The sequence below is a fragment of the Vespa mandarinia genome, chromosome 1 (assembly GCF_050613455.1).
Source record: "Vespa mandarinia isolate Hongniang chromosome 1, ASM5061345v1, whole genome shotgun sequence".
Lineage (NCBI taxonomy): Eukaryota > Metazoa > Arthropoda > Insecta > Hymenoptera > Vespidae > Vespa > Vespa mandarinia.
In genome coordinates this window covers 3,722,501-3,749,108 of record NC_140810.1, presented here as the reverse complement: position 1 = coordinate 3,749,108, position 26,608 = coordinate 3,722,501, and the positions used below count along the sequence as shown (strand labels likewise).

At 31.1% G+C, this 26,608-nt stretch overlaps 3 protein-coding genes across 4 annotated transcripts in view; 1 reads left to right on the top strand and 2 right to left on the bottom strand.

The window, feature by feature from the left end:
• The window catches only part of LOC146873265 (uncharacterized), a 38,610-nt gene extending 15,515 nt beyond the window's left edge, over positions 1 to 23,095 (bottom strand). Inside the window, exon 1 of the mRNA XM_035873811.2 lies at positions 22,953 to 23,095. The gene's annotated coding sequence lies outside the window, so the exon portion shown is untranslated. The remainder of the gene's footprint in view (positions 1 to 22,952) is intronic.
• Positions 528 to 23,094, bottom strand: LOC118444971 (uncharacterized). Its single transcript, XM_035873810.2, has 2 exons — positions 22,953 to 23,094; positions 528 to 3,295 (listed from the first exon to the last, which is right to left on the bottom strand). Exon 2 carries the CDS (start codon positions 3,292 to 3,294, stop codon positions 2,422 to 2,424), a length of 873 nt encoding a protein of 290 aa, XP_035729703.1. The 5' UTR covers position 3,295; positions 22,953 to 23,094; the 3' UTR covers positions 528 to 2,421.
• A 2,438-nt stretch (positions 23,096 to 25,533) lies between the features above and the next one.
• Positions 25,534 to 26,608, top strand: part of Drep4 (DNA fragmentation factor-related protein 4) — a 10,110-nt gene continuing 9,035 nt past the window's right edge. Inside the window, exon 1 of one of the 2 annotated variants that reach the window (XM_035873614.2) lies at positions 25,534 to 25,661. The gene's annotated coding sequence lies outside the window, so the exon portion shown is untranslated. The remainder of the gene's footprint in view (positions 25,662 to 26,608) is intronic. The other variant, XM_085655474.1, reaches the window with a different exon arrangement.

The following is a 26,608-nucleotide window of genomic DNA, read 5'->3' as shown; positions in this document are numbered from 1 at the left end:
ACATTGAAAAAGATATAAAGCCTCTTCGAAGGCTTTATTTGGACGAAAATACGATTTATATTTATCGTAGGCGATATAAACGATCCAAAGATCATCTCGTAGGATTTTTACGATTTTTTCACTTTCGATTAACTTGAAACACGATTTATATATATATATATATATATTGTGCGCGAACGAAACTGCAAATAAATATCAAGAAGAGAACGACGAATCTTCTTCAATCTCTTAGAAAGAATGACAATAGAAATAAAATTTACGAGGAATTTTTCCAACGAAATCTGAAATGCTTTTTTAAAAGATTCAATTTCTATATACATTAAAGTAATTCATCGTTCGTATTTATCGAAATAATTTATTTCGATGAAATGTTATAAGTTTAATGAAACATTAAATTACTTTTGCGGAATGTTAAATATTATAGAATGTATTGATATCAAAAAAAAAAAGAAAAAACAAAAAAAAAAAAAAGAACAAAAAAACACCATCGAACATTCATGAGATTAATTAAAATAAATTAAAACAAATGAAATTATTATGATTATATTTACGTAAGGAAATTTCTTCTATCGGGTCGTGTCTCTTATTTATCTTGTTGTATAAAAGACTTTCATGTTCTTTAACATCTCCCAAGTATTTACAAGCTTTGTGCATAAAAAAAAAAAAGAAAAAAAAATAGATTTAGTCGCTTCATCCTTTTATGATGTCGACACTGATTAACGACTTAATGACGATATGAAAAATTCATATCAAACGTGTATGATTGTTATATCGCTGTATTTTCACTTTTCTTCGTGATTCAAAATAAATATTTGAAAATCGATGATCAACAAAAATGATCAGATATTAAACGAATATATATATATATATATATATATATATATATATATATATATTTTTCTTCTTCTTCTCTGGTTAGGGAAAAAGATATGGACAACGCGTAAAAATAACGATTGTAATCGCAAAAGGAATGTTAAAATTGTTAATAGTCTTTTGAAAATGATACTGATAATGAATACAATTAAATGCAACGAACTTCCACGATTATATTGTATTATCTTTATCATAGTTTATCTTTACTTACGAAGATCCATACTTATGTGTTAGTTTTTTTCTTTAAATCCCTTGGTACAATCGTGAATGATCACTACCACAAAGAAATATATATTCTCAATAAAACTAATCTATTTACAATTTAATACAAGTTGGAATTCTTGATCGCTTTAATCGCGTAAGTGTCGCTGATGTTGACATTAATGTTGAATTTCACAAGGTAGAAACGTTTAATTAATAACTTTAACTTTGAGTGTAATTGAAATGCGAAAGGGCAGTGTATAGTGATAGAAAGTAAGTCAGAAGTACTTGTTAAATAGGTAAATAAGAGAAACGTAACAATAACGTTCTAGTCTTTGTCCATTTACGAGCTCCTTCTATTAAATTAATTTAACTAAATTCATTTCTTTTTTTTCTCTCTCTCTTTTTTTTCTTTTTTTTTTTTGTTTTTTTTTCTTTTTTTCTTTCACTTTGAATACGAATTACGTATTCGTAACATTCCTAATCAACTTTACGTATCTTACAGTCACGTCCTTCGTGAATCCAAACTAACGTAATAACGGATAATATTATGGATAACATCCTGCGTGGGACATAATTCGATTGACGTATATCTATGCGTAAGCTCTTCGTGGTTAAAGGGTTAAATCGATACAACGGGCCTATCCGATTCGAAGCAGAAATTTCAAACTCCTGGAGTAATACCGAACTTAATTTGACAAGAGTATACAATCTATTCGTTGATGGAAATTGATATCAGTGTCACGCAAGGTATGACGTTTATACGATCATCGTAAAGGATCGTTGAAAGTGAATTTACAAACTTTCATAAATCCCTAAATCTAAATTGTAAACCATGGAAGTTCGTATACGTTCAATTTAATAACAATTTCTACGTTAGCTACGTTTTGCTTGGGAATGTTTTGTAAGTATGGTATTTTCATTGTTAAATAAAAATTTTCGATAATAATTTTTAACAAAGATAAATCGAATGTTCTAGACTTAGGATAGAGAAATGTTAACGTCGAAGAGGATTTACCAAATATTATCTTTGAAACTTTCTACGAAAGAGAATACGAAAATTACGTTAGCTCTTTGAAATTTTCTAAGATATGCCGTGCATGATAGATAGTCGTGAAGATTTCTCAAGAAACGTACGAACGAATAACAAGTTTTGTAATAGAGGATTCGCGCCATCCGATTTTTCTTCGAGAACGAAAAATCTGTTTTATCGAGCCTTGAAAACGCTTTTGGGGGCTTTAACATTCTCAAGAAACGATTTTGCATCTTATTCGCGTAGACATGTTTCATTTTCTTCGTGAAAATTGAAGGACAACGATTGAAACGTAGTAAGAGGATATTCGGCATCTAAATTCTAGAGACGTAGAGAGGTCGATGAGCCTGTTGAGGATTTCCATTTTGCTTGGAATATCGTGGATTTTGTAGGAGTTCTCTCGTTTCGCTAGGTGAACCAGGACTGAGACTATTTGTCGTGGACGTTTCGACTCGGTCGCTGATGATTTCTTCTTCGGTGATTTGTTCGAGGAAGAGGGCCGACTGTATGTTTTGATTATCGCCGTTAATAACAGGGGGTGGCGAGTAAGCTGGCGGCGGGCTTCTAGGCGGGGAATTTTCCGAATTCTTTTCATCTTGAGTCGTGATCGATCCGACGGACGGTATTTGCTGCATCTGCTTGACCCTTCTGGCGTGTCTAGTGGTGAGCCCACCAGTCTCAACATCTCTTTCTAATCTATGTCCAGATCTGGATCTGGTCAATTGTCTTTGAACGTATTCCTCGAGATCGTTTTCTTCTTTCCTAGCGATTACGCGATTTAGAATAATCAGGAAGATGCCAACGAAGATGGCAAAGAGACCAATAGCAACTAGCTCATTCCACCAACCACCAGAGCCCTTGCTACTCCAATGAGCCAAATCACCAGGGAGAAGACCGCTCATCAGTAAGAATGCACCCAACACCAGAAAGACCACTCCTATATGGAGCATCCCAATCGAAGTAACCACCTTTGTGTCCAACATGCCTTGTCCTGCAGCACGATTAGGGTGTCCTCCCTTCTGATGTCTCGGAGGATGGTCCAGGGAACCGGTCGATGCTCTCGGCGATGTCAGTCCGCTCTCACCCGATTGAGCGCTATAACGGCGCTCGCGAGCACGACGCTGCTCGTCCCGACGCTTTCTCTGACGCTTGATGGCCAGCGCCGAGTGCAATCCAACCGCGTGCATCCTGCAACACCGGAAATACAACCCTTGCTCAGTCAACTTCTACAATTCTTTACAACTTTTCTCTTTCTCTCTCTTTCTCTCTCTCTCTTTTTCTCTTTGAATTAATTTCTCATTCTATCTCTTTCATTCTTAAACATTTTCTTTCTCTCTCTCTCTCTCTCTCTCTCTCTCTCTCTTTCTCTCTTTCTATTTTCACGAAAAAATTTATGAACTTTTTGCAATCGTTCAATAATTCGAACAATTATTATCGAAACAAAGATTTCCATCGATGTGAAAACCTTTTCGTTTTACTCTCTCTCTCTCTCTCTCTCTCTCTTTCTCTATTTCTTTTTTTTCTTTTAACAGATGCACAAACACACACACACACACGCACAACACATTCTCCCACTCTAACCTCACGTGATTTGGAAAGTTTAGTGAATCTAAGGGCTATAGGGTTCGTTCACGAGGTTACAGGATGCACTGCGATGGAGTGACGTGTCCGGCATATTTTTCATTCGCTATAGTATCGTTGTTACCAAGGAGGCTGATAGTCTCGATGTCCTTGAATCTCCGAAGGCTTCTTCGTAGGCTCTCTCTCTCTCTCTCTTTCTCTCTCTCTCTCTCTCTCTCTCTCTCTCTTTCTCTCTTTCTCTCACTTTCCACACTCCCTTGATAACGTGAGAATCGCCCAGCTGGAGAAATGTATCTAACAAGAAATCATAATAAGAGAGAGAAACTAAAGGAAAAATAATAAGGGATACTCGTGTATAGGGAAAGAACGAAGGAAAGTATCTTCGTATTCCATTATTTCTTTTGAAAATGTACAAAAAATATTCTCAGTAATTGTCCATATAATATCGAAATACGAAATTTCTTTTCTATCTAAGATTTCTTTTTCTATTTTATTGCCCTTTCGTAATTAAGTATTAATGAATCTTTTCTATTCCCCCCCTCCCTCCCTCCCTTCCTTCTCCTTTTTCCCTTTATCACCATATGGCAAATAATCGAAGGTTAACTTCAAATGACGTATCTCATAAGTGGGATCGTCTATTATCATTTCTAATGAAAATATGAAAAATATTGTAAGACCTCAAGGTTTCTTTTATCTTCTTTCTTTTCTTTTTTCTTTCTTTATTTCTTTCTTAATTTTTATTTTTTTCTTTTTTTTTTTTCTTTTTTTTTTTTTTTTTTTGAATAAAAAGAAATATCTTTCGAACGTTTCATCGAAATATCATCAAATTCTTTGAAGCTTCATTGATTCGATAGGAAGTCTGATCTTGATTTGATAGATCTTAAAAAATATCCTTAGTATAAGATATCTATGTCTGTCATGAATCGATGCAAATCAAGGTAAGAATCAAATCGATTTATCGAACTTTTTTCCTTCGATGTATATCGATGTATTCTCAGATTCTTCATGAATTCACGTGAAAATTTCTTTTCGTATACTTTGAAATATGTTACATACTCGGTACGGATGTTCGTGCAATATAAAAATCAGAAAATATCGTGAATTTACGAAGGAAAAAGAACATATGTCGTAACTCAATTTGTTCGATGATTTTCGATGAAAGGTAGGAGGTTGGAAGAGAGAAGATTTGTAATTTATCGGAATGCTTCGTACTTTGTAAACAGGTCATGTCCAGTCGGAAACTTAGAACTTGTGATAAAACCTACTTTAAAGTCAATGGCGTGCCTCGCAAGGTGTGTCTCACAGTGATATTACGTACTAGAAATAAAGTAATGTGTCACGTGCGATATCGGTCAAGCTTGACTTCCTCAGAGAATATTTTTGCTTAGAAAAAAAATAAAAAAAAAAATAAAAAAAAATAAAAATAAAAATAACTGGTAAAAAAAGGAAAATAAGAAAAACAGGAAAAAATCAAAGAGAGAGAGAGAGAGAGAGAGAGAGAGAAAGAGAGAGAGAGAAATCGAATGAAAGGTTAAAGGTGAATAATATTGACCACTTTATATCGGCTTTTATAGATAATATTGTGTAGATAACTCTCTAAATGTGTGTGGCTAACTTTGGCCACATGTAATTTTATACCCAATATCTACAATTCTGATCGATCGAACATAAAAATATATAATCTCACGTTAGCATGGCAACTCTCGTACATTAATTTTTGTAAAGCACATGACCTAAGCGACTAAAGATTATTCATACTTATAGAGGTATAGACGATAATTACGAAATTGATGTCTATTGCTAGTGGATGAATATAAATTTACCTTCTAATTAATTAATTGCCATTAATTAACGACATTTCAAGATATAGATTTGATTGTTATGGTATTTCTGATATATAGGCAGATATATATCAAATAAAATGAATTTAATTGAATTAGACTACGTTCAAGGAAAAAGTGTAAAATCAAAAATAGTATTAATTAAATGAAGTTTATTTAAAAAAAAAAAAGAATACCTACTAAGTTTTACAAAACAAGATACATTCGTTCGACTTTTATTTAGTATTTCTCTGTAAAAATCAAAATTACCTCTCCCTAATCTTTTTTTTACTCGGCAAATTTTTATCATCGTCGCTACAAAAGATAATCTACGCTTTGTTGAAAATCTTTATCTTTAAATGGCTTTCGTAATGAGCACATAGAAAACTTGTAAATAGTAAGAGTGAAAAAGAGAGACAGGGAGACAGACATTGAGAGAGAGAGAGAGAGAGAGAGAGAGAGAGATAACGCGATTACATAGATTTGCGTACGAACAAAAAAAAGAAAAATATATATATATGTATATACACATATATTAATTCATAAGCGCAGATGCATGCAGTGCATAAGATATGAATTAACAGCCATTTTTTTTTCCATTCACATAATAAGTACTGTCGAGTAAATTAATTTTATTCGTTATTGTTTTATTCTCACAACATATGAATTCGAAATATCATGTAATTTTCGTTTAATTTTCGGAGATGAATCATCTTGAATTTATTATAACGATTAGGTTGTTCTAAGAAATCATAAAAATTTCAATTAGAAAAATATTTAAAATACGAAGATAAAATGAATTAAAGTTAAAAGGAAAGTACTGCAATTCTATGATGGGGCTAATTACTTCTTTACTGTTCGAGTTTCATCCTATATCAAAGAGTTTTTTTTCATAAGTTTTTTTTACTACAAAATAATGATGAAACCCTAAGCTAGAATTAAGTGGGTGGAAGAAAGAAAGAGACAGAGAGGGAAACAGAGATGGAGAGAGAAAGAAAGAGAGAAAAAGAGAGAGAAAAGGAACGAGCCTCGTAAATTCGTATTCATTTTCCTATTCACATTTGAAAATCTTGCACTCGTTTCTATGAGAAATATTATTTAACTGTTTTATGGGAAATTCTCGAATTTTTGTCACGTTATAATTCTACGAAAACGTTCAAAATATAAATATTCTATATTCGTAAATTTTAATATCCTATTTAAGGATATTCCAATTGAAAATATTTAATAAACTTCTATAATTAATTATAGATATATCCGAATTGTACGTTATAAAAATTATAAATAATATTTCAAAGAAATATATTAATTAAATTTTATCCGGCGATGCGCACGTTGTTATATCCACATTGATAATTGTTTCATAATTGGAAAATACAATTTTGATATCGGAAAAGGATTTGTTTATTCATGAGAAAATTGTCCTATCTGAAACCGATCCTCGTTATATTAATTTCCATCAAATTTTTGAAATGAATTCTTTTACTAAAGCATAGACAAATCTTTAAGAATTTCGAAATCATTTTCAATTATAGAGGCTTGTCTCCAATGATTTTTCTTTCCTCTGCTTTTTTTTTTTTTTCTTTTTTAATCACATTTCAATGAAATGAAACATCTTTCCCCTATTTCCGTCGTTATGTATACACTTTTTTTCAATACTACTTTACGTGCGGTAACAATTCAAAGGATTTGCCGTTTATTGGATAAAAGGGTAAAGTCACTTCCGTCGTGCATTAACTCTGTCTTTTGTCTTCATATTAGATTCCGTGAATATAATCCAATCGCTTCGACTTGGGGATGAGAGAAAAAGACAGAAAGAGGGAAAGAAAAAGAGAGAACGAGAGAGAGAGAGAGAGAGAGAGGGAATGAGAAAAAGAGAAAAAAGAAAGTAGACTCTAAGCAAAGAAGAATAAGAAAGTGGGTGTATTAAAGCGACGAAGTTAAAAAGTAAGTATGAGGAGAAAGAGGAGGGAAAAGAGTGGAAGGAGGAGGAGATGGAGGAGGAGGAGGAGGAGGAGGAGGAGGAGGAGGAGGAGGAGAGTTTCAGTTTTCTCGATAACTTACGTAATGACGCAAACATAATTTTGACGATGAATTTGAAAAGAAGGAACGGCTAAATGATCAACGTGAAATAAAACGATCGATTGTACGATTATTTGTAAAATGATGACGATGACGATGATAACAAAGAAGAAGAAGAAAATTAAAGAGAGAGAGAGAAAGAGAGAGAAATCGAACGAGCACTAGAGAAGAAATGAGAGTGTATATGATGGATAAAAGAAAAATAGAAGAAAAAAAGAAAGAAAAGAGAGTAAGATAAAGGAAAGAGGTCGATCGAGGGTCGGATGATAAAAAAAAGGAAAAGAAAAAAAAAAAAAGGAAAAAGGAAAAGAAGGAAGGTTTAACGGTAAATACTCTCTCGTTCCCGCCAATCACAATGTATAGAACGCAGAACCATTTCCTGCGTTGCTTCTCTCGATCAATAAACCATCCTCATTCCCTTTAGTGAAACGCAAACGCAAAGTACACGAGACAGATAGTGCACTATATGCATCACACGCATTAGCAAAGAAACTTTTATATAAGGTGTTCCTTTGATAAGATCTCTAATTTGGGAAACGTGCAATTTACAAATAGATTCTGAACATTATCAAAAATATCTGCGAAATGCGTGTTTGATGATTAAAACATGTATACTATTTCGTAAATCTTTTAAAAATATCAATTGTAAAAGAATAAGATGAAAAAATTTATTTGATCATCTCTCACGTTTCTTTTCTGTTTTTTTCTCTCTTTTCTTTTTTTTTTGTTTTTTTCTATTTTTATTTGTCAAAATGACTAAAAGATAATATCTAATCAAATATTGAATATACCTTCTTAAAGAAATTACAATTTGTACATTTTAAATAAATACGTTTATCTGTTCGTGATTCTTCTGTATAGAATATATTGGCTATGTTGTTCATGTGAACATACGGCGCCACGATACTTTCGTACAGAGCGAATAGAGGAGAAAATTAATGGCGAGGTCGTCTACGACGATCCTAAATGCTCCGGAAAAAGGAGAAGAAGCCTTGAAAAAGTCATGGATATACGAGTAAGAGGAGACGAAGTGCGTTAGAGGGTAGCTAAAATGTGTTTCAGTAAATCGTTCTAGGGCGTGTTACCGACGATACGCGATAGTCCGCAAAAAAAGAGTCCGAATCTGAGTTCAAGAATTCAAAAGAACTGAAATATGTAGATACATATACAAGTTACTTATGTAAATTATATATATATATATATATATATATATATATATATATGTATATTTTATATATGCATTTCTTTTCTTATACATATAATGTCTACTTCTTTTCAAATCCTGTTACAATGATAAAACGTACATAAATAATATCAAAAGAAAAAAAAATATATAAAGATAAAAGATAAAAGATATATATATATATATTATATATCTATTATATCTTTATAAGAAAATGCGATAAAAAATTCTTTTTAAATACAATGAAAAATCACTATCGTTTATTATACTCTTAATACAAGAGATATTTATTTCTATAAAATTCTTTACAATTGTTGAAGGATTTTATACGTTTTAAAAAAAAGTTATTCGCTCGTAAATAATAATTTTTGACGTTATTCCAAGAGAGAAAAAATCCATTTATTTTCTTCTTTATCTACGTACATACGTACGTACGTACGTACTTACACATGCTTTCTCTTTGATACTTCCATGAAAAAAAAGAAAAAAAAAAAAAAAAAAATCGCATTGACGTGTAAAAACATACGAAACGTCTAATAAACGGGCTAATATTTTTACTTATCGAGTAGGCGGTATTGATATTGTGTATCAGAAAAAGAAAAAGATGGGGGAAAAAAAAAACCAAAGAAGAAAGAAAACATTAGTGTTTTGATGCATTCGGATTAAGAAAATTTTCACTTTGACTAATCGAGTATCGTCTATTTTTTTTTCTTTTCTTTTTTTTTTCTTTTTTTTTTTTTTTTAACGAGCTAAATTGAAATACCACCTACTACTGCCTACAAGGCAAAATGATCATCATTTATGTACCATGTCCTTTATCTTCTCATATTTCTTCATGACGCGACGTATTAGTACGTGCTGGTCCATGAATTATAAAAAAAAATTATTCTCTTACAATTCACATAAAAACGGCCTTTATGACACAATCCACTTACAATGGAAGTCATTTTATATCCCCGTTTTCAAAGTGAACTTACATTCGTTATCTACTCAACACAAAATCTACGCACACACATACATACATATGCATATTGTTTCACATCGTAGATCAAGTTTTTCTAATCTTTTTTGAACTTTGATATTTTTCAATTTGTTCCCTCGTAATATTCATAACGATTTTTAATTAACTTCTAAAAGCAAATCTAACGAAAATTACATTATTTAAGAATCTCATACACGTAGACGTGCGTATATATAAAAAAAAAAAAAGTGATCTAAGAAGAAATGGACCACGAGCAATTAAAAATGTTCGTTTTAAAACGTTTGATTAGGGGAATTATAACATTAATGAATGTCACGCTTCGAAAGTTAGAGGAGAATAATTAAAACAAAAAAAAAAAGAAAAAAAAAGAAACAAGAAAAAAAACATGATTGCTGCAATCAATATGTTGTAAATTATAGGAACGGCTAATAAGTAACTTGCCTCTAACAGGTATACATATGTATAACATAGTAGAGAGGCTAGTGACCTCCTTCAAACATTAAAATCCGCTTTGAGGTCAAGCAGTACTCAGAGTAGGATTCGGTTAATGTAGATTTTTTTTTTTCCATGTCGTTACGAGGTAACCAGGATAAGAGAAGGCTTTCCCTTGGATCTCAAGTGGAATCTTCGTAGGAAGAGAATACCTTTGAAATCTTTTCATTCGTTAATTTCCATGCATTTCTTAGAGACTTAGAAAAAAAGAAAGAAATTGTTTGTACGAGAACAAACGAAACGAAACGAAACGTTTTCAAATTATACATTACTGATGCATGAATCTTTTTTCTGAAGAAGTTCGATTGTCACTGATAAATTTTGCTAATTATTAACTATAAAAAAAAAAAAAAAAGAAAAAAAGAAAAAGAAGAAGAAAGATACTCTTACTCATATAACAATTGACAAAAACGAAGACAAAACAAAACGAAAAAAAAAAAAAAAAGAAAAAACTATTAAATATATCGTCGAAAATTAAGCCAAATAATTGACCTACATCTCTTATCGTCTTGTTTCACTTTTTCTTCCTTTCTTTCCTTTTCCTCTTTTATTTTTTTTTCTTGTTTCTTCTTTTTCTTTTTTTTTATTTTTTTCTTTTTTCATTTTTCTCATTCATTAAAACCCTCGCGATTATTACTACTCGAATATCGACTATGCTCTCGAAAATTTCGAGATATACCTATTCGTTAATTAATACAACGAAATGTGAAAGGTAATATGCTTTTTACAGGCACGAAAGTTTTACTTGCATACAATTGAAATCAATATCTTGGCGAATCTCCAATGGTTAAGTATGTCACGGTGTTAAAGGGTTGTCGATCTTTATATTACGCATCTGACATTGAGCCAAGACAAATAAGAAAATCGTTTAACTTTCATCACGTTGTTTCATGGATTTCGATAATCCGATCGAATAAGGTATAATCCTTACTCCGAGAAGTTTAATTTAAGTCTTAGAGAACTTGGAATAGATCAATGTTGTTTAATACTAAGTTTAGTGATTTCGATGAATGGAATATAATGTCGTTCTATTCATCCTCTAAGAATATGACTTAATATAATGGGAAACATAATTAATGTTTTAGTAATTGTTGGTGTTGCTGTATTAATTATAATTACAATAGATCTTCCTAAGGAGAAAATTTTCGTAATAGGTCTACATAATTTGTAAATTAATCCGCATCTCTTTAGAATTAATTTATTTTGAGTTAAAAATAGCGAAATCATTTCTCTCTCTCTCTCTCTCTCTCTCTCTCTCTTAATTCGTCCATTTAATAATTATTAATTACGAAATATCATGTAAATGTATTTATCGAGATATCATAATTTTGGGTAAAATAAAATAAGATAAAAAAAGAGGAAATCAGAGGTCACATTGAAATCGTTTGGGCTTGTTATCACGAATAAACAGAAATTTCAACGATAGCTTCAGATGATAGTTCTCGATGTGTATGTGTGCGTGTTTTTATATATATATATATATATATATATATATATATATATATATATATACATATATTCGAATGCATCGTAACGTATGTAATTAGAAAACAAGCCGCATCGAAGTTGACGTGATACGGGATGAGCACGTAAAGCAGAGGTTGAAACCGCTTTAAACGAGAAGCACTGAGCTAGCAACAATCCAAAAGCGTAGCTTGTGAGTATCGTTCACGAAAGGTTCACCGATAATCCTGCATTTGATGTTATGTCGAATGAACGTAGTATAATACGTATATATATGTATATATATATATATATATATATATATATATATATATATATATACATGTACGTATGCACATACGTATGTGCTTGAGTTACGTCTGTACTTGAAATATGTGCATTCATTTAAGTAACTAGAAACGAGGTTGTCGGTACGTACGCCTTTCAAACATTTCGTTCTTGAAACGTGACGCACGCGAACACCTTACCGTTGATTAAACTTAATAGGAAATATATTTGTTACAAAAGAAAAAGAAAAAAAAAAGGGAAAGGAAAAAAAAGAAAAATAGAAAGAAAGAGAAAAATAATAAACAAAAAAAAAGGCACAAAAAAGATAAGATAATCGTTATAAACAATTACGACGAAGATGGATATATTCGCTATATTTTTTCATCACTATATGTTACGTGTATGATTTATGTATATATATATATATATAAATCATACACGTATATATATATATATAAATCATATATATATATATTAAATTAAAAGAATCGAATAAAAGAATCGTAAAATGTTATCCATCATCTATCCTGTCATCCTTTCGTTATATATTGTACATTGTTTCTAAGTAAAATGATTTTGAAATACATTTTATATTCTTTATATAACAAGGAAATTTTTCAAACGAGTATTACGATATCTTACCGTTTACCATTTTAAAAATACAAATTATTTATAGATATGAAAAAAGAAAGAAAAAAAAGAAAGAAAGAAAAAATGTTATTGCACAATATCATAGAGAAATAAATTAAGTCGATCGAAAAAGACAAGAACGATTAGAATAATATTCATTTTGATAATTTTCATGCTGTCTTTCAATCGACAAGAGAGAAAATTCTTGGCGTTGTTATAATTTCGTATTTTGTTTTTAATGTTGCTATTTATAACACCGAAGGAGAAGGCCAGTACAATACGTTTAACTCGCTATGTACACGGAAGTAATGTGTAATTTAACGATAGAAATCTAAGGGTGGTGAAAACTCTGGGATGGAGCCAATGCGATTAAATTCCTGAAATATTATATCGTCTCAGTGCCAAGTTTGAAAAGGAATAAAAAAGAAAAAGAAAAAAAGAAGAAAGAAGAAAAGAAATGAGAAGGAAAAGACTAAAGAAGATTCATATTTCCTTTTCTATGGGAAATATAATATCTTTCGAGAATTATTTCTTTTATATATCTACAAGTGTCGTGTACGATGATAATTGTATGGTACGTATATGTTGTATATTCTTTATAATGCGTTAAAACAAATCAACGAAGCATGACATATATATATATACATATATATATATGTATATAAGGGCTGTTTAGAGACTGGAAAAATACGTTGAATATAAATCTAAATATTCTCGATTAGATCGAGAGACACTCATGCGCAGCAGGTGAAAACATGAAATTTATGTCGACGGAAAAGATTGACTATGAACTCATTTCTTCTCATACTTTTACCTACACGTATTTTTACGATGGCATTTCATTCATGCACGATGTAATTAACACTTATGTAATTTATAAAAAGAAAAGATTATAATCCCCTGCGTGTAACACGTTAAAAGGGTCTAATACATTAAGATCGATTCGATAAAATCCGATAAGATCATAATTTAATCGTCGTTTAATCATAAATTCATAGATATTATTTAAAAGGTAATAATTACGTAGGAAATATTGAAAATTGTATAGTTTTTAAAGCTAAGAAATATATTCAGTAAATATCGAACTTATCGATCAATTAGCTTTAATCAATATTTATCTATTCCAAAGAATAAAGAAAAATTAAGAAATAATCATAGTCGATTGTACAATTCCCACAGAGTTTTGTAGAGAAACGTCGATAAGGTATCGCAACTTGATTAAATCCGTTCGGATAGAATGTGATTACGTCACAAAGTAACGTCACAATATGTCTACAATTGAAGTTAGCAAGCAGTAGAAAGTTCGAGCATGAAAACGTTGTTCTAGAACAACGTACAATAGTGTCCGTTAATCGAGAATAAACTTCAAAATCAAATGAATACGCATTTGAGATATTCGAAAGATGATTCGTACAAAACTTGTACAGCCTGCAAGTAACAAGATGCAACAAGCGGTTTCACCCTCATTAACCTATCCAGATTCAACCTATTCCCTTCTTCCTCAACCCTCCTATTCACATCGATTCCCAATTGTTTCTTGGCAAGCGGAGGCCTCTGACAAATAGTCGATGCCTTTGCGAAAAAAGGACAGACTTGTTGATAATGGAGGGTTTGAGAAAAAAAAAAAGAAAATTTTCAAGCTTCTGCTGATTTGGCAAAAAAATTCAAAGTAGGAAGAAAGAGAGAACGAGAGAGAGAGAGAGAGAGAAATTGAAGAAAAACTAGTCTTGATAAATATAAAAATAAAATACTAATACGATATGAATATATAACCCCAAAGGTAGATTTAGCTTGCAGAGACATGATTAAATGAATTTTTATATAGACTTTAGTTATCTATATATATATATATATATATATATATATATATATATATATAAAAAGAAAAGATTATAATCCCCTATATATACATATATATATAATATTTTTATACTCCAATATTTTAACTGATGGTGAATTATTAATTTATATTATACACCATTGACATACAAAAATCGGTTGTTCCAAACGAATTAATAGATCAATGAATATGAGAGATTGAATAAATTCGAACAAATTCTCGTAACGTCAGAAAAGTTTATTTCTAAAAATAAAAAATGTAAAGAGAGGAGAGAGAGAGAGAGAGAGAGAGAGAGAAAGGGAGAGATAGAGAACTGTTGCATCGAGTTCACGTAAAAGAAAAAGAGATGATCGATATTGGCCTATTGCGGCCATGTTTTGTTCGATATCCTAGACTCAAGTAGCGATCTTATCTACAGAGTTACACTAGGGTAGTTATTTGACGAGACTCGAATAGAAAGCTTCCGTCGGACTCTCGCGTTAAAGCTCGACATCGATAAGGCCCGCATGAACGAACACAAGAGATTTCTTCGTTCCCTTTTGAGTGGCCTTATAAACTATAATTCCGTTATACGATATTTCGTTATTGAACGAACTCGATCAAAAATCCAATGAAAATTACTATGAGGATGTCCGTTGCTATTTATGATGTGTCAGATGATTGCTATTAATATTTATTGCTTATATGAAATATCATTTTTATTTGAGAGAAAAAAAGGAATTACTCTTTTTTTTCTTCTCTTTTTTTTCTTGTTTTCTTTTTTTTTCTTTTTTTTTTTTTCTTTGTTCACAAAGGGAAGAAAATTTCGCGAGAACTTAGATTTTCGTCTCTTGACTCGCGTGTTAATTGATTTTTAATACTTATCATACTTTTGACATTATTGTTAAAAAATAATGGAAAAGTTATGTTTTTGCGAGAGCTAATGACATTTCTTATATACGATATTATCCAATAGTAAAAGATATCACTACCTTTAAGAAAGAATAATAAGAACTAAAGATAATATCGTAATTACGATTATTATCAATTAATGAAATGACATATGATATGTCAATATAATATAAAAAAAAAAAATTGAATATTTTTCTAAAGGCAATACATATTTTAACACATATATGTTTTCTTTCCTCGCGACATTTTAACCGAGCAGAGTCTCTCGTGTAATTCAATCCGAAATGTCATCCTTATTGCCACCCCACTTTTAAACTCGTCCACTATCCATTTAATTATAATTATTCTACTTCGTACCTTTGCACGATGCATAATTAACGAAAAGAGTATAACTTAAAAGGACTCTACTTTTTTCGCTTTCTTTCATTTTCCTTCCCTTATTCTTTTCCCTTTTTCCTCCTCTTTATCCACCACACCTATCATATTTTCGTCGGTCATGAAAAATTTTACACGATTCACGAATTTCCATTTATTAAATATGTACATAAATGAAAGGGTTTAAAAAATTTCGATAGTACCATCCTATGTACGAGCGGCAAAATAACGTGATTAAAAAATTTTCTCGGTACCATGAGCAGAGGAAAAGTTGATAGCGGAACCTGTTGACCCTGTGAAAGGTTTTCGGTCGAGAAAGAAATAAAATTGGAGTCCGAGGATATCCGTATATCTTTCTTGTGGTCAGTCATGGATAAAAAGAGAGAAAAAAAAAAAGAAAAAAAAGAGGCCGAAAAAAAAAACATAAAAGAGAAGAATGAAAATAAAGGGTGCTACGAACTTAACGAGAAGTTATATTTTTCGATGGGTAATGGAAAATCCAAAGGATAACGACAGATCGATAATCCCATGGGTCGACAAAATATCAACGAAAGATTCCAAATAAAAATGTATGACTATCCTTTGTCCCCCTTCTCTCTCTTTTGCTTTCCCTTTTCTATCCATTTATCTATCTATCTATCTATTTATCTATTTATCTATCTATCTATCTATCTATCTATCTATCTATCTATCCATCCGTTCATCCATCTATCTATCTATCTCTTTCTCTTTTACACTCTCTCGTGAGAATCAAATTGTTAACACCCTTGGAGAAAAGAAAAAATGTCACCAAAGCAGGACACCAAAAATCCCAAGGGTCAATTTTATGAGTACCAATAAAGGATCGTCCTTTCGAGATATTTTTTCACAAGAACGAGAAAATTCCAATGACGCGATGACTTTTCCTTTTATCTTTTTCTTTTCTTTTCTTATCAAAACGATATCTTTCGAAAAGGACACGATTATCAAAGAAAAGCTTTATACAACAAAATTGCATTCTTTTTGATCGAATGCTTTCTCTCTCTCTCTCTCTCTCTCTCTCTCTCTCTCTCTCTCTCTCTCTCTCTCTCTCTTTTGAAATTTCATGCAGATAAGAATAATATTTCGCTTGAATACGCTTCGTTCTAGCAAAACTCGATCGATGGAAAAAACTTCTATTATAGCGAATGGATATGAGTATTTAAATGTGTTACATAGTTTTATAGAGAAGAGACGCAATTCAAAAGACTCGACTCGTCACTCTATCTCGTCACTTTTATATTAATTACAGGAAATATTTTTTCCTCGTTTTTCCATCCGTATCATGTATTAAAACATTTATGTGCACTATTTAATTCTTTCAGTTCTGAAAAAAGATGACGAAAAAATCGAAATGAAAAAAAAAAGAAATATTCACGTATCAATTGAATACTATGGATCAAACTTTACGGGACGTTCTGTAAATAAAATTAAAGCTTTTTGAACGATCGGATCATGTCTATAAAAAGTAGTTCCCCTATTACATTCAACGATAGAGTAACACTTTTGAAATGATCTTTATCATCGGACATATATACGTACATACGTCAAGTTAGAGTTCACACGAGTCTCTGTATGCTCTTGTATGAATATTGCGTCGCGTTCAAATCGAATATGGGTCATGCGAGTGACCTTTCGAACTGCCAGCAGATCGTATGTGTTTCGTCGTCTTTCTTCAAAATCGATTCACCTTTCTATTGAAAGAGAATATCTCGTCTATGAATTGTCGTACATAGACACATCTCGTACAGCTGTTACTAATTTACATTGTCGAGAATACTTTAATCTTTTGTTCTTAAAAGCAATTTTGATCGACGAAATCTTCCATTAACACTTCATGGACAATGTAAATATAAGCTCGTGTTTCTATTGTTATAGCATAGATTATTACTGATTTATTGAGAAACAATTTTACGAGATATTATTTTTCTTTACAATTATTGCAAAATTTGTAAGAAAATATAGAAGCGTGATTATGTGATATCCGATTACGTTCGAATTAAATTTATGATGAATAATATATCTAATAAATTAAAATATATATTGTTTTATCAAACGAGAGAACTCTAAAGCGTTCCTAATCGTTTTAGATCGATGTCGCGTGTAAAAATTATCGTTCAGTTGCGTTCGTATCGCCTCTAAAGGTGGGAAGAAACCTTTAAAGCTTTAACAAATCATGTTGATCGACTGTAATCGGAGAAGAACGTCGTAGAAATGTAGAGGTATGGGAAATGCTAATGAAAGAAATAGAATTGTCAATGGCTCGATTTAAACCTTACAATATTGGATGAAGACACATTAGTTTAATGGGTATTTTATCATTCTTTAAAGTAAAACACTATTGTAGTGTAGTACTATGTATAGTGTGAATGATATTGAATTTTTTAATTGTTTAGAATTGTATAAGATCTAATTAAATTATATTATGTCATAGTATCGATACAAAAAAAAAAAAAAAAGAAGTATCGATATCCAGCGTCTTCAAATAGAAAAATCTTTTTCTATCCTCTCAAGATATGTTTCCTTCGTATTACCCGAAGATACATAAAAATTCAATAACATAGAAATCCCAACAGGACTTAGGAAAAAGAAAACATTGCATAAAAATTCTCGTGAAGAAGATAAGGCAATTTTTATTTTATAACATTGTCTTCAGGATTTATGGATAAATGCACGCATTTTATTCGGTCGGCGTTACTCATATCTTACGATACCATTCCCCTTTTTTTTTTCTTCTTCTTCTTCTTGTTCTATTTCTTTTACTTTTTCTTCAGATCTTCGCGATAAAAATGTAAGAATAAGCGAATCCATTCTCAACGATACAAATATTGACGAGAGCATCAAGATATTTGCTTGATGGTATTTTAAGTAAATAACACTTGGAATATACTAGATTGAGTAGACAAGTTGGTGTGAAGAAGAATGACGCGAATCAAGTGTGTAACGATTACTGTCTGTACATACATATAGATATAGACAAAAATACAACATATCGCATATGCGTGAATATTGAAATATAGAATAGAGACGAAAAGATATATGTATATATATATATATATATATATATATATATATATATATATAAATATAGATTGACATTTTCTACGGCTGTTTCTTCTCGTCAAAATTTCATGACATTATATGAGGTCAACCGTCAGCTTGTCTAGAAACGATTTCGAAGTAGGCAAGAATTAGAAAGAGATTCGTCTGGACTTAATAGAATATACGCAACGGCCAAACCAAACATTGCCAAAAGCCGAACATACTCTATGTCGTTAAAAGCTCCGGCCACGTCACGGAAAAGCTTCAGCTGCACCCACGATACGTGTGTGTGTCGAACACTCGCCACTCGACGCGCTAAAGCTCTTCGAAGCCGCTAACGTGAGAGTGTTTGATTTGCCATCGTCGTCAAAACCCGTCGATTAATCCTCCGATTCGAGATATGGATTCGATCGAATCTCATAGCGACTGCCTATCTACCAACCTACTCTCGAATGTCCTTCTATGACCTTCAATCGACTTTTTCTCCTTCTCTTCCTCCTATTCTCAATCATCATTGTATCATCGATATATATATATGTGTTTGTGTGTGTGTGTGTGTGTGTGTGTATGTTCGTATGTTGATGACGACCTTTTGCCATTGTTTCCTGTGTAGTATCGAATTTTTAGTACGCCATTTAAAAGATCCGTTATCTGTGCCAAAGATAATATCGCTCGAGTTGCCGCATTTACTATCTTTTGCTTGTAAGATTCAAATAGAATCTTTTCTATCAAGACTAATATTCATGATTCATCGATACGAACGTTCGAGTTTTGTTTTTTCTCTTTTACTTCTTTTCTCTTCTTGTTTTTCTTCTCTTTTTGTTTTCTAACGCGTATCGTAGCAGTAGATTTTATGTACTATATATTATGTATTATGCATATATGTATATAGCAGATATGTACCACAGAAAAATGTTGAATATATATATATATATATATATCAGATAGGTATCTGTCTAAGAAAAATGCAACGTGTTCCGTACGAATAATTGTTAAATTTATAACGATAACAGAAGATCTTTATAAATTTTTTCACATTTATTCAATCTTGAAAAATGTCAAAGTTTATTCAAAGAATTTTTAACTATCATCAACATTACCGATGTTATTTATATGGATAAATTCAAACGGTATATCGTTATATATCATTCTACGTGTGGGATGTTACGTGGTTTGCTATTTCATGCCAATTTAATGACTAGAAGTTAAACAAAGACAACAATACTCTGAACTATCCATAGGTATATTCTGAATCTAAGAAACGTATTGCGTGAAATAGAAAATCTAATTACGTTTCTCTCATAAGTCTTGTATATCTACGTACATACATACATATGCATAGATATTACCAGCCAAGAAAAATATTCCTCTAGCAAGAATAAAATCTATGAAATATAATGACAGGTTTTAACAAATTGTTTTACACGATTGGTGAAATTCGAATAAAAGTCGAGGGCGAGCATTTGCTTTTGCTTTTGGTACTCTGCTAGAACACGCCTTTCTTAACATGTGCCGAATAAATACGAAAATTTCTTAGGCACCGAAATAGAATCATTTGCCTAACGCAACTACGGTACCAGTTTGAAAGCACATGGTTTTACGTCGAGCAAAAACGAAATGTAATGTTTTACCTTCTTCTGATTATCTTATAAAAAAAGCGTACGCCACATTTTAAAAGATAAAAAAGAAAGTGAAAGAGCATACTCTAAATCAATATTTTCTAATCTATTTTCGATATTATATATATATATATATATATATATATATATATACAATACAGTCTAAGAGATTAAATTTCTTTAAATTTCTAATTACATTGAGATTTATCTCTTCTCGAAAAATTAATCTACAAATTGTAAAATCAAATGTCAATATAATACGATATCTTTCAATAATTAAATTTATATTTGTTAAATTGTATATCATTTAGAAACAGATTATATTACCATTTTACTATAACTCACACTTCGTATCCAATTAACGAATCGATTGATGATTTCTAATATCGACATTTTTTTTCTAACATATATCTCCTTTATAGACAATAATGTATGATAATTTTATGCATAATTTTCTCTATACAGTGAAATATTAACTACGATTTTATTACGGCGCACGAAGGACGATCATAAATATTACAATGCTTCTCTATTACTAAGGACACCTTGTTAAAAATATGTACACACATATATGTTATATCAATCATTTTATACGAATAACGAAATAATTTTCGAGTTTGTTTTCATCAATTCTAGTTAGAATCAAAATTGCTTATATTATGTTCAACGTGAAGGTTGAACGATACTTGAAAAAACAACACAGTCCGGAATGATAGATTCTGAATAAAAAAAAAAAAAAAAAAAAAAAAAAAAGAAAAAAAAAAAAAAAAAAAAAAGAGGGAGGGAGAAAGAGAAAAAGAACGATTTGTTGAGATTGAAAAGAACAAAATGATGACTATTGTGTTTTCATTATTCGTGGAAAAATTGTATATTGCGCACCAGTCATCGACCGATCCAGTGTTTACGTTCGCGCAAAGAACGACTCGAGTCGTCGCGCATCGAAGGATCGACCGGGCTTTTAACCCTCCTACATTACCTTCCTTTGACCTTAAAGAAGGTTCGCTTCGTTGATAATATACGTTCTGAGAAATGACTACCGAGGTTATTCTTTAGCGAAAAGAAAGAGAGAGAGAGAGAGAGAGAGAGAGAGAGAGAGAGAGAGAGAGAGAGAGAGAGAGAGAAAGATATAGATAGGGAGAAAGAGAATGTATAACAAGTTCTTTCTTAACGTCTTATAATAAGCTTTTTAAATATATTATATATATATATATATAATATATATATATGTGTGTATAATAAATACTAAATCTTTTCAAACGATATATGCAATTTACATATGAATGTATGTGTGTATATGTGTACACATATAGCAATTCGTCCAGCTATTGTGATTATTCTACTTTAGATATATTTATACAGAAACATACGTACGTAGGGTAGGTACATTACAAATTTTGTTTTGTACGAGAAATGACGTAAGACAGACGATAAATGACGTAAATGCAGAATGCATAAATGCATGTAGCGAATCAACCCTTCTCAACCGTGTCTTTTCAGAATGATTTATAAGACATTAGATAAATGAACGTATAATGCTACGTGTAACTAAAGAACAAAAAAAGAAAAAAGAAGAATAACTAATAACACGAATTAAGGGAGATTAGAACGAAGTAAATATTTTCACATTTATTATCAGCTTTGTGTTTCATTAAATTCGTAGAAACAAAATAAAGAAAAATTCATAATTTCGTTCTACGATTGTTTCCGAATTTCGGAAAAGTGGATTAAACTCGAATGAAACATTAAATTTGCCAGCTAAACGAATGATATCTCGAAAAACATATTATACGCTTATAATATTATTCGAAAAATAATTGGATAAAAATTGGATATAAGGATCTAATTCTAATATGTAAAAATAATAATAAAGAAATAAAGAAGCCTTCCTCGAGAAGGTACAAAGCTAAGAAGGGAATTTCTCGAGAGAGACATCTAAGATAAGCCGAGCTACGAAGCCAAACTGTTTGAGAAAGAGATAGAGAGAAAGAGAGAGAGAGAGAAAGAGAGAGAGACGGAAAGAGAGGAAAAGGGAAGAACAAGAAGAAGGAAGGAAGCTCGAGCCCTCGAGCTCCGTGAGTTATATCATTGTTTTCATTCGAGAGCCGTGGATCATCAATCGTAACCTGTTGCGGAATAACATTCGAACAATAGGCAGAGGTCGAACGTGACCGTACCAACTAAAAGTAAATCAACAAAGATGAACTTTCGAAACTCGAAAGAATCTTCTTATACGTATATCAATACATACGTATACAACATATCAAGGTAGTAACTGCTAAAACTAGAGATAGAAAGAAAAAGAGAGAGAGAGCGAGAGAGAGCGAGAGAGAGAGAGAGAGAGACAAAAAGTATACGAGTAAGTGAGAGAGAAAAAGAGAGCGAGTGAGTAAGAGAGTAGAAAAAAAATAGTTCAATGAAACTAGACAATAAAAAAAAAAAAAAAAAAATATAGAAAAAAAAGAAATAGAAAGAGAAGAGAATTATATATATATATATATATATATATATATATATATATACGTATATATATGTATATATATTTATTTATCTATCTCTTACCTGATTCCTGTGATCGAGCTTTCTCGCTCGAATTCTTCGCGCAGAGACGACGAAAAGAAGAAAAGAGAAACGACAGCCACAAATCCCCCTTCCGGTCGATTGTTCGAGCTTCACGCCATGAGCTTTATAGTTGACGATGCTTCTTCGTTCACGGAGTTACGACGTAGCTTGCTGCTAAAACTTTCCAAGTGGAGCTACCTCTCTTTCCTCTCTCGTTGCCGGGTCATTACATTTTTACGATCGACCGACGCTTTCGTCCTCTACCGTCGCCACCACCACCACCACCACCACCACCACCACCACCACCACCACTACTGACGACGACCTCCTCCTTCTTGTCGTTATCGTCGTTGTAGTCTCAGCTTTTCTTCTTTTCCTTCGGCTCCCAATCTTAATTTTCTTCCTTATATCGCAAATCTCGTTTTCTTTCTCTTTCTCTCTCTCTCTCTCTCTCTCTCCCTCTTTTTCTCTTTCTTTCTATTCCTCTCTTTCACTCTTTCTTTTTCCTCAAACGACGATAAGTTTGGTCGTTTAGATAAAACGCGAAAAATCAAAACGGACGCCTTCTTCTTTTCTTCTATTTCTTTTCTTTGTCTTCTTCCTTTTTCTTCTTTCTCCTTCTTCTCCTCCTCTTCTTCTTCTTCTTTTTCTTCTTCTTCCTCTTCCTCCTTTCTTTCAGTTTTTCCTTTCTCCTCGAGTTAGCACGCGCGCGCGCACGCTCTCCACGACGAAAGCTCGCCGACGAGTAAAGCCCTCACCACTTTCCGGTCTCGTCCGGAGAGGCCAGGACGCGCCTTACGAAAGCACGGCGCAAGCTCCGCATCAGACTCCCCCACCCCTTTTATACTCTTCTTATACTCCATCTCGCTCTTTCTGTGTTCTTTCGTGCGAACGAGAGAGACAGGAAGAACTCGATACGCGCGACGCCATACGCGTGGAACAAAGTGGGACAATCGTGTGTACGTGTGTATTATACGGACACGAAATCTTTTCTTACGAGTCTATTCCACCTCCACCACCCCCACCCCTCTATCGCGATGTCTTTATTTTTTTATTTATTTATTCATTTATATATTTCTTCTTTTTTTTTTTATTTTTTATTTTTTTTTTTATCCTTTTTTTTTCTCATTTAAGCGACGACATCCCCAAAGAGATTGTTCCTTTCCTAATAACTTCTACCAAAGTATTTTATAAAAGAGAAAGAGACAGAGAAAATACACCGATTGAAATTGTACCGGCTGTTGCTTCTACAAATTTTCTCTCTTCCTCCCTCCCTTTCTTTCTCACTCACTCTCTCTCTCTCTCTCTCTCTCTCTCTCTCTCTATCTATCTATCTATCTATCTATCTATCTCTCTCTGTCTCTTTCTCTCTCTTTCCTTTTCTTTTTTCAACAATATATCTAATTGTTTTCTTAAATCTTACAATATACTACACTCGATTGAATGATACAAAGTGATCGATGAAAATACTGATATATAAACAAATTGTAACGACCATAAATGATGTTCATTGATATTAATATAAAATTGATATGCACGATAATCGTAATTAATTGTAATATAATAATAAAAAAAGAAAAAAAAGAAAAAATTATTGTAAATGTTAAAAAAAATTTTTTTTCTCTTTCCTTTTATTCATCGCCGCATAACTCGTTTACTTCTCTATTACCATCTACCATTCTTTATTCGCGTTGAAATTTTCATCCTGAATTTAATTTACGGCGATAATGTTAATGCACGTAAAAAAAAAAAAGAAAAAAAAAGAAAAAATTGGATGCATGAAATTGTTCGCTATAATTATTCGAGAAATTCCGATACACGCATACAGTGATTGATTATTACTTTTGATCAGTATTGTTCGTACAACATCATCCCACGATCAATAATTTTATTTGCTTACGTATATTATGCAATAATAGCGTGCCATATCTTTTTTCGACAATTATATAGAAATGTTCATTGTAATTTGGGAATTCGTAAAAGAATGAAAGAAAAGAAAGAAAGAAAAAAAAAAAAAAAAGAAAAGGAAAAAAAACAGAAAAAGAAAAACCAATAGGATAAATAATAATCGAAAAGTGACGTATAAACCTACTACAGATACAATTTTTATTAACTGCATTCGTTGCAATAAAGATGCTCCATCGATAACTTACTGTTGAAACACTATTTTGTTAGTACCATGTCTATCCGCACTTCTCTCTTGAAAATAAACATCCTAGATATAGTACGCATATATATGTATATACTATTTCATGTGCATAGATCTTTATCATTTTTATACAGTGTTCTATATTATCGATGCTTCGCTAGAAACCGATTGCAGCGCTAACAAATATAACAGAATTAAAAAGATATTGATTAAAAATTAAATCTATTTTATTTCACTAAACTGAATAATATTCGTGTAGAGTAATATATTATTATGATTACTCGATTGGAATTGTATAGAGATTGTTAGTAGCAAGAATTGTACTTTTTTATAAGATTAAAAATTATTCAGATTTTTATAAAGTAAATAAATTTCAATGTGTACGATAATACAATCGAGAATAAGCTTGATCCATTTGCTCGTCAGATGACGCTTCGATCGAATCCTAAGGACTCTTTATATAGATATGTTAAGTGTTATACAAGTGTTAATTTGTTATGTTTTTTTATTATTCCAATGTTATGTTCTATTTTATACGTTTGGATGGAATTCAATTGCAAGTATTATTAATGTATTTTATTTTAAAATAAAAAAAACAATATAATTACTCATTATTGTTCTTGTAATTCATTAATTTTTCTATTAATGAATTGATATGTTAATGGAACAATAATAATTTATTTTTTTAATCATCTTCAATGAGATACTATTGATTGAAATCATTTATAAAGGACAACTCATTATTATTATTTAATTAATAATAAATCAATAATTTTAAAATAGATCATTTTTTGTTATATTATTTAAAATAAAAAAAGCACACAATATAAAAAAGATATACCATACTAACATTTTCTATTTTTATAACTGTTCAATATCTAAAAGTGATCAAAGAAAATTTATAATTAAATGCAAAATACATTCCAATTATTACATATTGAATAATCTACAAACTATATGCTAGTTAAGATCAAATGCATTATTGCAGCAATTTTTAATAATACATTCAGTATATTATATGTTTCTTTTATTATAGCATTTATTTCCATGCGAAGCATTGCTAATCAATAATCCATTATACAAATTTTATTTATAATATACCATTGATATAATGACATTAATAATATCATGTTAAAATCTAAATATCTATAATATACTACAATTTATTCTTACATATCTTGTACTACAACTTGGAAATGATCATCTGTGCTTTCATTCATTGATTTCATTTATATCTCATTATATATCATTCCAATGAACAAAACATTAACAAAAATCTTAACATTTTTCAAAATCTAAACTAAATTAACTTACCAAAAGTATCATTTTAAACATTGATCATATTAACCAATAAGAGTAGAAAATTTCACTTATAAATAAAAAAGAAATAAAATAAAAGAAACATATATATATATATATCTAAAATAATTAGAAAATCATTAGATGGACTTATCGATGAGTGAAAATTGATTGAGGAAACAGGAAAAAAAGAATATATCTTTTTTTG

Bases quoted from the DNA above. Each gene is read 5' to 3' on its own strand.
- LOC118444971 (XM_035873810.2), bottom strand. From the start codon at position 3,294: ATGCACGCGGTTGGATTGCACTCGGCGCTGGCCATCAAGCGTCAGAGA.